This window comes from Palaemon carinicauda, chromosome 32 (assembly GCF_036898095.1).
Source record: "Palaemon carinicauda isolate YSFRI2023 chromosome 32, ASM3689809v2, whole genome shotgun sequence".
NCBI lineage: Eukaryota > Metazoa > Arthropoda > Malacostraca > Decapoda > Palaemonidae > Palaemon > Palaemon carinicauda.
In genome coordinates, this window is record NC_090756.1 from 16,741,437 (window position 1) to 16,756,522 (window position 15,086).

Genomic DNA, 15,086 nt, shown 5'->3' on the forward strand with positions numbered 1-15,086 from the left:
AAATCATTCTACTGTATGTACACACATACAAATATGTACACACAGACAATAGGAAAATTGTATTCAGTGATGTACCTCCAAGAGAATGGAAGCAATTTTTCCTTGAATTCAATGAATCCTAACTTTATACAACTAGCAGCTTTTCCTTGTCATCTGCAAGGAAAAACTGCTAGTTGTAGTGAGTGAGTGATTTAACGTATGATGGACAAGATTTTTCCTGTTTTGTTCATCTCCTCACTGTCATCTATGTTAGTTTTAGATGAGTCAAGAGGTTCCAGATTTTTGGCATAAAAATATTTTATTTGTGCTTTCACTGATGAGTTTTGATTGTATGAAAAACAGCTTCCCTTGGGTAACCTTAATGCAAGGACAAGAAGAACAGACATCTTAATAACTTCAATAAGCAATGTCACAAAGGAGGACTAAATTTTACTTCCTTATTATAATAAGTTATGCACTGATGGTGTTCCAGCTATGATGGCTAAAAACTAGGGATTTATTGAACATCTTAAGAAAGCAAATAATTGAATTTTTTTTCAATGAAAACAGTTAAGTGTGTTTAAACAGATACAATTTTTTTCCTGGGATGTTGCATTTTTATGAGATGTGATTGTTTAAAAAGTACCTACTTGCCAATATAAAATATTTGAAAAGGTTATATTGTTGATATTTATAAGCTATCTTTTCCAAAAGATTAATATTATTTCATTTATCACTTCAGTACAAAGAACCTACTTGCTTAACTAAAGTAATTTGAAAATGACATGATTTCGATATTATTCATTTACTTACGGTAGTTTGAAAACTACCCAAACTTGAATGAAATATTTTAAAATTTAGTTTTCAATATAATTAATTTATTGATTACTTGTGTAAAAAGTACTTAATTCAAATATTTGAAATTGTAATGCTTTACATTTTTATAAACCTGTCACTCTTTCTTTAGATTACTAATGAATTACTTGGAGGATAAAATAACCAAAAAAATTCTATGCGGCTTCAATGAGCATTGAGGAATTGCAAGACGGCCTTCATCCATAAAAGGGTTTCCCACCTATGGCTTAGATGATAATAATAATAATAATAATAATAATAATAATAATAATAATAATAATAATAATAATAATAATAATAATAATAATAATAATAATAATAACAATAATAATAATAATAATAATAATAATAATAATAATAATAATAATAATAATAATAATAATAATAATAATAATAACACAAGCAAATCATTTTCTTGATAAAATTATTCAAAGAACACACAAGACTTCGTTAAGACTCGAACGCCATGGTTGCCATAGCAACCGTAAACAGCTGATCCTTCGAGAAACGTGTCGTGTTTACGATTGTGTTGAGCCAAGTGTCGAGCTGTCAAGACATCGTGTGTCAAGTGAAGCTATGGCAGATGGTGAGACCATATTTTTATTGAGTTAATCTGAATAGTAACACCTGTTCGTGTAAGCCTTGACGTAGTTTATCCAAATGTTATAGAGAATAGAGGCTTAGAATTATTAGTTCCTTAATGGACAGCATGCTCATATACGTATTCGTTATTTGGACTTCCAAATAAATACTGATTCACTTAATTTCGTATAAGTAGATGATATCCTTTTTTAATTACTTTAGTTCTATTAAGAGCTACTTTTAACCCGTAGACATAGTTTAACTTAGACTAGCACCCAGGTTCGAAGTCAAGTAATAAAATTGACCTAGGTCAGTACTTTCAATAACCTAGGCAATGCAATTATTATTATTACTTGCGAGGCTACAACCCTAGATGGGAAAAGCAGGATGCTATAAACCCTAGGGCCCCAACAGGGGAAATATCCCAGTGAGGAAAGGAAACGAGGGAAAATAAAAATATTTTAAGAACTGTAACAACAGTGAAATAATAATTTCCTATATAAACAGTAAAAACTTAACAAAACAAGAGGAAGAGAAATAAGATAGAATAGTGTGCCCGAGTGTACCCTCAAGCTAGAGAACTCTACTCCAAGACAGTGGAAGACCATGGCACAGAGGCTATGGCACTACCGAAGACTAGAGAACAATGGTTTGATTTTGGAGTGTCCCTATCCTAGAAGAGTAGCCTACCATAGCTGAAGAGTCACTTCTATCCCTACCAAGAGGATAGTGGCCACTGAACAATTACAATGCAGTAGTTAACCACTTAGGTGAAGAAGAATTGTTTGGTAATCTCAGTGTTGTCAGGTGTATGAGGACAGAGGAGACAATGTAAAGAATAGGAAAGTCTGTCTATTCGGGGACCCCATAACTCGCTAGTGGTAGAATCTCAACAGGTGGCTGGTGCCCTGGCCAACCTACTACCTATAAAGTATGACAAACCACTATGTATGGCATTCATAGACTATGAGAAAGAATTTTATTCTGTCAAAATTTCAGCAGTAATGAAAGCCCTTTTGAACACTTGAAGATATCTAAACAGGAAGTACATTAAAACTACATATAGTGAGAAAATCCCAATTGAGAAAAGTTAGACAGAGAGACTCCATCTCTCCTAACTTATTTACAGCATGCCTAGAAGTTTTTAAAAATTTAGAATAGGAAAATGTAGGAATTAATATTAAGGGGGAATACCTCAAAAAATTAAGATTAGCAGATGACATAGTTCTGTTTAGTGAATCATTGGAGGAATTGCAAAATATGATAGAATACTGTATTTGAATATAGAAATCTGAAATATGGGACTGAAAATGAATAGGAGTAAAACAAGGAAAATGTTTAAAGTAAATGCAGAGATTAATAATAAGTGACATATAGTTTGCACCATTTAGTCACTTGTTTACTATCCTTAATTTTTCTGCAGCTTTACCAAATTATTTGTTTAAGGTCAGTAATAATTAGGGATAAATTGAAGGCAGACCGAAATCTCAAAGGGGACTGGATTGAAGACAAGTGACTAATCCTTTCCTTGAATATATATCCATGCATCTTATACAGTATCCAGAATGGGTTATTTGTTCAATCCTGTACTAATGTCACCTAACCTCACCAAGGTTTTTTCATTTATTATTCTGGACAATTGTAGATTGTGTCGTCTATTGTACCAGTTTCATGGTTCATCATAAACAAAGATTTTCAACATTGTTCTTTTTACTCTTGTAAAGCCTCATGTAAGCCATGAGAACAGTCAAGCTACAGAAAGTAGTGATGTAGGAAGTTCAGACATCAAGGTTTTGGACACATTGGTTACCGATCTATTTGTCTCTTCATCATCGCACTATTCCAGACATTTTAGGATAGATTGATAGTGCGTCATCATAACACTATTTCTTCTTATGTATCTACAAACATTCTGTCTCTTAAGATATGAAAAATTTCTTCATCAGAGCTAGAATAATTGCTGAAATCATTAACGAGTAGCCCCTCCCCCCACCTGTTGGAAGATTTTCACTTTTGTCTCTTGACCGCAGCGAGTATGGATGAACTGTTGCACCCTTACCATATTTTTTCATCTTTCTTTATTTTGAAGGAAGTGAATTTTGGCTGTAGTTGTGAATTATGGATGTGAAACAAAAAAATTCTTATGGCTAAACTGGCTATAACTACACACTCTTGGTGCTTCTTGCTAGGGGCATGATTGTTCGCAATCATCCCTGTGCGCCTAGTGGATGTCTTGGCCTCCTGTTCTCTTGTTGAGTAGATCTGCTACCACTAATGCATATTCCCCCGACTCGTTCCTCGGGGAGTATGCGTCAGGAGTAAGGAGCCCTTGGATCTGCACCAGCAGTCTTTTCAGGTTCTGGTGGCATGTGGGACTCCCTCATTGTTTGCTGCACCCCATTGGAAGTTGGAGGCTCTTCTCCCGTTGCCATGTAGGCTGCTGTTGATGAGTATAACCTGTAGAAGGCTTGGGCCCTCTGTGACCTTGCTGAGTAAGCTGGTAGCTAAAGCTACCTCTCCCCTGGTATCCCCAATGCCAGTGTTTCCCTTGGTGACGCCAGTGGTGAAAGGCGTGTCCCCATTGTCTCCAGTGACCCTGGTGCTGTGCTTCTCATGAATTGCAGAGACAAGGTACACTGACAATGCCCTAGAGATTTACCATATATACTATATGTACACAAACACCCAAGTCTCCTCTTCATGAAGCTAGGACCAGGGAGGGCCAGGCAATGGCTGCTGATGACTCAGTATGTAGACCTATGGGCACCCTCAGGAATGGTGAGGTTGCAGACACTGCATTACTATAAACTATTGAGCTGGAGCAAGGCTCGAACACCCGCCCATCAGATTGGTAGGCAGGGATGTTTCCATTATGCTATCATTCATCATCCCTGTGTTTTACACCCCTTTCCCAGTGCTCATCATCCCGACCCTTGTGCCTTTGGTCCCGGGGCCTATGTATTCCGCTTCCTCTGTGTCTGTGTTGAAAGCTACAGTGTGTGTGCCTATCCCCTCCCCCATGACAGTGTTCCTCAGTGTTGTGGTTCCTGTAGGAGCAACCCGAGGGAACATCTTCGTTGTTGATCACTCAGACCTCAACTCCTTTGCGTGCAGAGCCTGATGTGAGGGTTGGAGAGAGGAAGAAACATGTGCATTCTTCTTCTGCCTCCAACTCCTTTCCCTTGTCTTCCTCTTCAACGTCTGACTCGGATTCTAATACTTCTTCTAAGAGGAAGAGGTCAAGGATGGCTATTTGTAGTCATAGGAAAAATACTTCTTACGGTACCTCTCTTAGTAGGTTGGACGACACCTAAGTGGTTCCGGCCTGTGTTTTGTCGATCTTTAAACCTTTAAGTGGCCAAATTACAAAGCTGGGATATGTTATAATTATGCTTAACATTTTCTATCAGTGACTTCTTGTTTATTTAGCTCCCAGTTCAGGCATCCTTGTAAATTTTTATGTTACATTTTGTGCTTCCGTCTCCCTTTTTTGTTTGGGTCCACGTCCATTTCATTTTGACGTAGATCCGTAAGAATATTGAATTATCTGCAAATATATATTATATGAAATATGTTATATAGCTAGCAAAGGAATAAGAAAAACAAAATGTGTAGTTTAGTTGCTTAAATTTTATTTATTAAATTAAGTGTCATCACCATTAGTAGTGGACTGCTATTAGATTAGATTTATTAATTTCAATAATGTTTGTTCTGTGGATTTCTCTCTGAAAATTTTAATAAAGTTGCGGTACAAAATGATGGAGTTAATTTTCTCATTAACTTTTTTCATTGCAGTTCCAAATCTGGAAGATGTCCCTGAAGTATTGAATAGATTGCAAGACCGTGCCGATGAATTGGTTAAAGAAGAAAAGGACCAATTAAGAAAGCAGCAATATGAAAAAAGCAAGAAAGCTTCTGAGCAAAGTAAAACGTCTCAGAAGTCATCATCAACCTTTGGGGGAATGAAAAAAGGATTCCTCTTTGGTGCAGGACCATCAAAACCTCCTAAAAAGGTAAGTGCTTTTAATAAAAGGTTTTTACTTACTCCAGAATCTGTCTAGACACTAGTAAATACACAGAAGATGTAAAGCATTGTAGTTGCCTAGTGAATAACAGAAGCATGACCCTGCAGTTGTTGGTAAGGTGGCCCTATTGTGTCGTATCGTAGTCACTTTCTAGTATCGTATCATTTTCATTTTGGACGGCAGAGAGTAGAGATGTTCTCTCCTGTTAGATGATTTGAATGTATCATTAAGTTATTCTTTGTTTGAATTAAACATGGATGAAATAGAGTTACAGAATTTTGTTTATGTTTTTAAAGGATAACACGCCAAGAGCAGACGATGCAGTGACCCCTGATAACTCCAAACCTGTCAGTTCCATCCCAAAGGAGACCTCAGAGGACATACCTTTTATTCAAGCTCAGTCATCAAACTCTAATTTGGTGCTTAAAGAAGTTCAAGAAGCAATGGTGGACGCAAATATTTCCAACGAATTCCAAGAGAAACTCGCTCAGAGGTATGTTGTTCAAATTATATTGTTTTAGGTGGTAGGTTTCTTGGTAAGTGGTTGATTTTTATACACAGTGCAGTATTCACTTTGTAAACATGAATGATGCTTTTATATCTATCCCCGCTCTGTAAGGATTCGTCTCTAAGAAATAAAAGTTGTTCCCACACTAACAAACCTTACGTTATTTATGTGGATTATCTTTTAGTGGAGCTGGAAGGTAGCCATTAGACTAAAAGTGTGAGGTGGCAACCCTGCTTAGCTGCTTGTGCGGGTAGGGGGCATCGTTGCGAGCAGGGTTCACCCTGAGTAGAGTGTAGGGAGTGGCCTGTCTCCCAATGGGAAAATTTTGGACAGCGCAGGAAGAAGAAGGCTAAGCGGGATCTTTCTCCCTCAGGGGTGAGAAAGTGCGTTCTTCCTTTCACACCCCCAAACCTCTTTCTAAAGCTCCTTCTTGTTTGTGCTTTTCTGAGGGACAATCTAGCGGGAGCGCAGACCACTTAGCTCCTTGGCAACCCTGGGGTACTGGGGTTGGTTTGTTGCTTCCCCCATAATAGCAACTTCACCTTCAGCCGCCGGGGAGCCGTTTTCCCTTGTAGATGTGTTGCAGGGCTTTCTGCACCCCCTATTATTATTATTACTAGCCAAGCTACAACCCTAGTTGGAAAAGCAAGATGCTATAAGCCCAAGGGCTCCAACAGGGAAAAATAGTCCAGTAAGGAAAGGAAACAAGGAAATAAATAAACCATATAAGAGGTAATGAAAAATTAAAATAAAATATTTTAAAAAACATTAACAACATTAAAACAGATAATTCATATATAAGTATAAAAAGACTTATGTCAGCCTGTTCAATACAAAAACATTTGCTTCAACTTTTAACTTTTGAAGTTCTACTGATTCAACTACCCGATTAAGCTAGGAAGATCATTCCATAGCTTGGTCACAGTTGGAATAAAACTTCTAGAGTACTGCGTAGTATTGAGTCTTATGATGGAGAAGGCCTGGCTATTAGAATTAACTGCCTGCCTAGTATTACGAACAGGATGGAACTGTCCAGGGAGATCTGAATGTAAAGGATGGTCAGAATTATGAAAAACATTATGCAACATGCATAATGAACTAATTGAACGTCGGTGCTAAAGATTAATATCTAGATGAGGAATAAGAAATTTAATAGACCATAAGTTCCTGTCCAAAAAATTAAGATGAGAATCAGTAGCTGAAGACCAGACAGGAGAACAATACTCGAAACAAGGTAGAATGAAAGAATTGAAATACTTTTTCAGAATAGATTGATCACCAAAAATCTTAAAAGACTTTCTCAATAAGCTAATCTTTTGTGCAATTGAAGAAGACACAGACCTAATGTGTTTCTTAAAAGTATATTTGCTGTCGAGAACCACACCAAAAATTTTAAAAGAGTCATACAAAGTTAAAGAAATATTATCAATGCTGAGATCCGGATGTTGTGGAGCCACTGTCCTTGACCTACTTACAATCATACTTTGAGTTTTGTTTGGATTCTACTTCATACCCCATATGCACCATGCACTAATTTTAGCTAGATTTCTGTTAAGGGATTCAGCAACCCCAGATCTACATTCAAGAGGTGGAATTGATGCAAAGAGAGTAGCATCATCTGCATATGCAACAAGCTTGTTTTTTAGGCCAAACAACATGTCATGTGTATATAAGATGAAAATAGTCCAAGAACACTACCCTGTGGAACACCAGATATCATATTCCTATACTCAGTATGGTGACCATCAACAACAACTCTTTGCAATCTATTAATTAGAAATTTTCAATATTAAACTTACCCGATAATCATGTAGCTGTCAACTCCGTTGCCCGACAGAATTCTATGGAGGGATACGCCAGCTATCACAATACTAGAAGGGGGTGTACTTACCAGCGCCACCTGTGGCCAGGTACTCAATCATTTGTTGTTGACACCTCCTCAATTATTCCTCTGTCGTGCTTCCGGCTAGACGTTCTGGGATACGCTCATGGTCTTCGAGTTTATTCATGGATATTTGGTGAAGTATTCTCTTAGATTAACGGCTGTCGCATACTGGAATCCTTTTTATATTAGCTAGTTAGCTTTTATATAAATACTGATTAACGGTTAATGAATTTTTGCTTGTTTTTGGATCACCCTTTGACTTACTCTTTGAAACAAGATGTCTGACGTTTCGCAAGCTCCCTCCCATAGACGATGTAGGTCTTGCAATAGGCGTATTCCGAAGGTCTCGGTAGATCCTCACACCGCTTGTTCTGACTGTAGGGACAGGCCCTGTCTATTAGAAAATCGGTGTGAGGAGTGCGCCGGACTTTCGGAATTGGATTTTGTACGTCTTTTAAAATATTCATCCAAGTTAGAGAGAACTAGAGTTAGGAGAAGTTCTTCTCACTCTTCTATGTTTTCCTCACCTCATGATCCCCTACCTTTTCCTACCCCTGTAGTGGCTACCCCCGAACCTACTGTGTGCCCTCCGCCTGATATGTCAACTGTTTTGCGTGCTATTCAGGCTTTAGGAGATAAAGTAGAATCAGTGGTAAGTGACCATAAGTCTCTGATGGCCGAGGTTAAAGAACTGAAGGTCAAGAGTGCAGTGGGTGGAAATAGTGCCAGTGCTGTGACGAGTGCTAGTGTCTGTGCAGTGCCAAGTGCTAGTGGTGCCAGTGTGGTGCGTGAGGATTTTTCTGTGCGAGCCAGTCGTCCTCCCAGTCCGGGACCTCTTGCAAGCTCCCATGCCCAGGGGAGAAGCAATGTCGAAGGGCTTAAGGGTTCGACAGGCCTTGTTAGGCGCACAGAATTATCCTCGGTGGTTGCGGGCGTGTCTTCCTTAGACCGTCACTCCCACCTGCAGACGATTGAGCCCGTCTTCTCGTCCGCTGATCTTCATGCAGGGAAGAAACGTTGGTCTCAGGTCTCGAGACCGCTTAAACGTAGAGTTCAGTCAGCTAGTGCTCAGCCAGGTTGTAGTCATTGGCTCAGCTCCGACTCGCCTCTGTCATCGGTCGACTGTACTCCGCCCAAGAGGAGTAAGGTTCTGCCTATACAGACCCCGACTGTGACTTTACCTCAGTCTGTTATCGTTTCTGCCGACCCCAAGTGGACCCTGCTTCAGTCCATGCAAGTTCAGCTTTCGGACTTGATGCGTGAGTGTCGGGCTGAGAGTGTTGCACCGCCTGCACTCCCTCCACCTGTTCTCGCTCCGCCTGTGCTCGCCCAGCCTGCACCTGCTCCGCCTGTGCTCGCCCAGCCTGCACCTGCTCCGCCTGGTCGCAGCACCATCTGCCAGGCGTACGATGTTGAACCACTTTCGGAGTTTGCTGTTCACAGTGTTGTTCAGCCTCAGCCTTCTTTAAGGCAACCCTTGCTTTGGGATCAGGAGAGTTACACTCTTCCTCCTCCTCCCCTTGCTGCTCCACCAGTGGTGCAACTCTCGGTTGGGGTACAACAACCTCTCCCCTCCGTGAGTCTGTCTGCTCAACCAGCGCTGCACCGAGTTCAACCCTCATCTAGGCAAGCTCATCTACACCATGGACTTGCGCCTCAGGAGCCTCAGCTTGCTAGAACTTTACCTTGTTCTGCGCAGCCTCAACCTTCTCATGCTCCACTCATCTCTCAGGAACAGGAACGGACTACTCCGCCTCCGTCCTCCGCTCAGCTTGTGCAAGCCTTGGGTGCAACTCTTGCTAGGAGTCAACCTCCTTCACCCATGCACCTGCCTTCTGCTCCGACTGTTGTTCAGCCTATGCAGTCTGAACCTCAGGTTTTCCCTCAAGTTGAGGAAACCTCTGTTATTGTTCCTACCCGTTCTGACTCTGCGGTTCAGCATTCTGGTCCTTTTGCTTCGCTACCTTCTGCTGATGAAGTGTCGGATGATGAGGAGGCACATCTTGATCCCTCATCAGACGTGGAGGAGTCTAAGCTTTCTCCATTGTCTGTTGATTTTAGAAAGGTCTTGGCTCTACTCAGGGAGCTTTACCCTGATCACTTCGTCTCTGCTGTTCCCCGCTCTCCTCCATCTGAGTTTTCGCTAGGCGTACAACAAGCTAAGTCGAGCTATACTAAGCTTGTCCTAGCTAGATCCTCCAAGAGGGCCTTAAGGACCTTAGGGGAGTGGCTTCAGTCTAAACAACACCTGGGCAAGACTTCCTTCATGTTCCCTCCAACGAAGCTCGCTTCGAAAGGTTGCGTTTGGTATGCCACAGGGGAAGCACCAGGCTTGGGAGTTCCTGCCTCTGCCCAGGCTGACTTCTCAAGTCTGGTGGACTCGCCTAGGAGGACTGCGATGAGACGCTCGAAGGTTTGTTGGACCTTCTCAGACCTGGATCATCTTCTGAAAGGGTTGTTCAGAGCTTTCGAAATGTTCAACTTTCTCGACTGGTGCCTGGGAGCCCTCAGCAAGAAAACATCTCCTGCGGACAAAGACTCTGCCATGCTAATTATGTCCTGCATGGATAAGGCTATCAGGGATGGATCGGGTGAGCTAGCGTCGTTATTTGTATCAGGGGTGTTGAAGAAAAGGGAACAACTGTGTACCTTCCTCTCAGCCAGCATTACACCGTGCCAGCGGTCACAGCTCCTTTTTGCTCCACTCTCAAAGTTCCTCTTTCCCGAGGAGCTAGTTAAGGACTTGTCGGCTGCCCTGATACAGAAGGACACGCACGATCTTGTAGCCTCATCGGCTCGTAAGTCTAAGGTTACCACCTCTGTCCCCAAGACTTATTGCTCCCCAGTGGCTGATACCCCGGCCACTAGGTTCATACCGCCCTTTCGTGGTAGAGCCCCCAGCCGAGGAAGCTCCCGTCCAGACTCTCACAGGGGCAAGTCTAGGAAAGGACCCAGGACATCTAAGGGAAAGCACTGACTCTCAGATTCTCCAGACAACAGTAGGAGCCAGACTCAAGATCTTCTGGCAAGCCTGGGAGAAGAGAGGTGCAGACGCACAGTCTGTCAGTTGGCTGAGGTACGGTTACAGGATTTCATTCTGCCTCAAACCGCCTCTGACCACATCGCCCATCAACCTCTCTCCCAACTACAAAGAAGAGGACAAGAGGCTAGCATTGCAACAGGAGGTGTCGCTACTTGTGCAGAAGAAGGCAGTGGTTATAGTCCGGGACCATCAATCCCCGGGCTTCTACAACCGTCTCTTTCTTGTGGCCAAAAAGACAGGAGGTTGGAGACCGGTGCTGGACGTCAGCTCTCTCAACGAGTATGTCACCAAGCAGACGTTCACAATGGAGACGACCAAGTCGGTCTTAGCAGCGGTCAGACAGGAGGACTGGATGGTCTCGTTGGACTTGAAAGATGCATACTTTCACGTTCCCATTCATCCAGACTCCCAACCTTTCCTGAGATTCGTTTTCGGAAAGGTTGTCTATCAGTTCCAAGCCCTGTGTTTTGGCCTAAGCACAGCTCCTATGGTCTTTACTCATCTGATGAGGAATGTAGCGAAATTCCTGCACTTATCGAACATCAGAGCCTCCCTCTACCTAGACGACTGGCTGTTGAGAGCCTCCACGAGTCGTCGTTGTCTGGAGAACCTCTCTTGGACTTTAGATCTAATCAGAGACCTAGGTCTATTAGTCAATATAGAGAAATCTCAACTCATTCCCTCCCAATCCATTGTGTACCTGGGAATGGAGATTCAGAGTCGGGATTTTCGGGCTTTTCCATCGGCCCCCAGGATAAACCAAGCCCTAGAGTGCATCATGAGCATGCTGAAGAGGAGCAATTGCTCAGTGAGACAGTGGATGAGTCTCACAGGGACCCTCTCATCTCTGGCCCTGTTTGTCGAGCTAGGGAGACTCCACCTCCGCCCTCTTCAATTCCATCTTGCAGCTCATTGGGACAAGGGCTCGACTCTAGAAGCAGTCTCTATCCCTATCAACCAAGAGATGAAGACCACTCTCCGGTGGTGGAAGCACAATCTTCTTCTCAAGGAGGGTCTATCATTGGCCATCAAGACCCCCCATCTTCATCTCTTCTCGGATGCATCGGACTCGGGCTGGGGTGCGACCTTGGACGGACGGGAATGCTCAGGAGTATGGAACAAGGAACAAGGATTACTCCACATCAACTGCAAGGAGCTGTTAGCAGTTCATCTTGCCCTGTTGAACTTCAAGTCCCTCCTGCTAGGCAAAGTGGTGGAGGTGAATTCAGACAACACCACAGCCTTGGCTTACATCTCCAAGCAAGGAGGGACCCATTCGAGGAGCCTTTACGAGATCGCAAGGGACCTCCTCATTTGGTCAAGAGGTCTAAACCTCACACTGGTCACGAGGTTCATCCAGGGCGATATGAATGTTTCAGCGGATCGCCTCAGCAGAAGGAATCAGGTCATTCCCACGGAATGGACCCTCCACAAGAGTGTGTGCAACAGACTTTGGACCTTGTGGGGTCAACCTACCATAGACCTGTTTGCCACCTCCATCACCAAGAGACTTCCGCTTTATTGTTCCCCTGTTCCAGACCCTGCAGCGGTTCATGTAGATGCTTTTCTTCTGAACTGGTCCCATCTCGACCTGTACGCATTCCCTCCGTTCAAGATTATAAACAAAGTTCTGCAGAAATTCGTCTCGCACGAAGGGACACGGCTGACGCTGGTTGCTCCCCTTTGGCCTGCAAGAGAATGGTACACAGAGGTACTTCAATGGCTAGTCGACTTCCCCAGGACTCTACCTCTAAGAGTGGACCTTCTACGTCAACCACACGTAGACAGGTTGCACCCAAACCTCCACGCTCTTCGACTGACTGCCTTCAGACTGTCGAAAGATTCGCTAGAGCTAGAGGCTTTTCGAAGGAGGCAGCCAGTGCGATTGCCAGAGCTAGAAGAATTTCCACTCGTAGAGTCTACCAGTCTAAGTGGGAGGTCTTCCGAAGCTGGTGTAGAGCCAATTCAATATCCTCTACCAATACCTCTGTGATCCAAATAGCTGACTTCCTTCTTCATCTTAGGAATGAGAGATCCCTTTCAACATCTACGATTAAAGGGTATAGGAGCATGTTGGCCTCAGTCCTCCGCCACAGGGGTTTGGACCTGTCTTCCAACAAGGACCTTCAAGACATTCTCAAGTCTTTTGAGACGTCTAAAGAACGTCGTCTTTCCACTCCAGGCTGGAATCTAGACGTAGTCTTAAGGTTCCTTATGACATCTAGGTTCGAACCTCTCCAGTCAGCTTCCTTCAAGGATCTTACCCTCAAGACTGCTTTTCTCGTTTGCCTTGCAACAGCTAAGAGAGTCAGTGAGGTTCATGCCTTCAGCAAGAACATTGGTTTCACAACCGAATCAGCTACATGTTCTTTTCAGCTTGGATTCCTAGCAAAGAACGAGCTTCCTTCACGTCCTTGGCCTAGATCGTTCGAAATACCTAGCCTCTCCAACATGGTAGGTAACGAACTAGAGAGAGTTCTTTGCCCTGTCAGAGCTCTCAAATATTATCTGAAGAGGTCTAAACCTATTCGAGGACAGTCAGAAGCCTTATGGTGTGCCATCAAGAAACCCTCGAGACCCATGTCCAAGAATGGGCTTTCGTACTATATAAGGCTTCTGATCAGAGAAGCACATTCTCACTTAAAGGAGGAAGACCTTGCATTGCTGAAGGTAAGGACCCACGAAGTAAGAGCTGTAGCTACTTCGTTGGCCTTTAATAAAAACCGTTCTCTGCAGAGCATTATGGATGCAACCTATTGGAGGAGCAAGTCAGTGTTTGCATCATTTTATCTGAAAGATGTCCAGTCTCTTTACGAGAACTGCTACACCCTGGGACCATTCGTAGCAGCGAGTGCAGTAGTAGGTGAGGGCTCAGCCGCTACATTCCCTTAATCCCATAACCTTTTTAACCTTTCTCTTGAATACTTTTATTGTTGTTTTTATGGTTGTTACGGTAGGCTAAGAAGCCTTCCGCATCCTTGGATTTGGCGGGTGGTCTATTCATTCTTGAGAAGCGCCTGGGTTAAAGGTTTGGTAGAGGTCCTTTAGTAGGGTTGCAACCCCTTGTACTTTGGCACCTTTGGGTTGATTCAGCCTCCAAGAGGAACGCTGCGCTCAGTAAGGAAGACGAACTTTAAATAAAAGGCAGAGTAACGGTTCTATTCGACTTCCTTACCAGGTACTTATTATTTCATTGTTATTTGAAGATAACTGTTATATGAAATTTGGGATACTTAGCTATCCTTTAATCATGTACACTGGTTTTCACCCACCTCCCTGGGTGTGAATCAGCTACATGATTATCGGGTAAGTTTAATATTGAAAAATGTTATTTTTATTTATAAAATAAATTTTTGAATATACTTACCCGATAATCATGATTTAATCGACCCTCCCTTTCCTCCCCAGAGAGAACCAGTGGACCGAGGAATAATTGAGGAGGTGTCAACAACAAATGATTGAGTACCTGGCCACAGGTGGCGCTGGTAAGTACACCCCCTTCTAGTATTGTGATAGCTGGCGTATCCCTCCATAGAATTCTGTCGGGCAACGGAGTTGACAGCTACATGATTATCGGGTAAGTATATTCAAAAATTTATTTTATAAATAAAAATAACATTTCAATAATAATAGTCAGAAACGACCCACCCACTCCCAACTGTTTCAGTTTGATAACAAGGGCCTTATGATTAACACGGTCAAAGGCAGCACTAAAATCAAGGCCAATCATACGAACTTCCTGACCATAATGAAGGGATTTCTGTACAGAATTGGAGATTGTAAGAAGGGCATCACGTGCTCCAAGGCTTTTATGAAAACCAAATTGCAAACTAGGGAACAAATGGTTACCTTCGGCAAACCTATTAAGACGTTCAAACACTTTAGATAATATGGAAGTTATGGAAATTGGGCGGTAATCAGTGGGACTTGAACAACCACAAACACATTTACATAATGGAGAAACATTACCAGTTCTCCAACAAGTGATAAATGCTCCTTTTTTGGCTAACTTGCACAAAGTAACAGATAACTTTAGAGCTAAGAAATCTGCAGTTTTTATAAAAACAAAGGAAAAATACCATTTGGGTCTACACCTCCATAAGGATCAAGATCCATCAACAGAGATTTAATTTCATGAGATTGAAAAGCTGAACTAGTTAGTTTAGCCTTAGGAAAACGGGAATGGGGAAGTTTCGAGTTTCTCATTAC

The 15,086-nt window shown here is 42.5% G+C and overlaps 1 protein-coding gene across 1 annotated transcript in view; it reads left to right on the forward strand.

The window, feature by feature from the left end:
- The first annotated feature begins 1,318 nt into the window (after positions 1 to 1,318).
- The window catches only part of LOC137625712 (uncharacterized), a 34,365-nt gene continuing 20,597 nt past the window's right edge, over positions 1,319 to 15,086 (forward strand). The window contains exons 1-3 of the mRNA XM_068356611.1: positions 1,319 to 1,420; positions 5,212 to 5,429; positions 5,738 to 5,934. Coding sequence (XP_068212712.1) covers positions 1,411 to 1,420; positions 5,212 to 5,429; positions 5,738 to 5,934 — 425 coding nt within the window. The 5' untranslated portion in view covers positions 1,319 to 1,410. The remainder of the gene's footprint in view (positions 1,421 to 5,211; positions 5,430 to 5,737; positions 5,935 to 15,086) is intronic.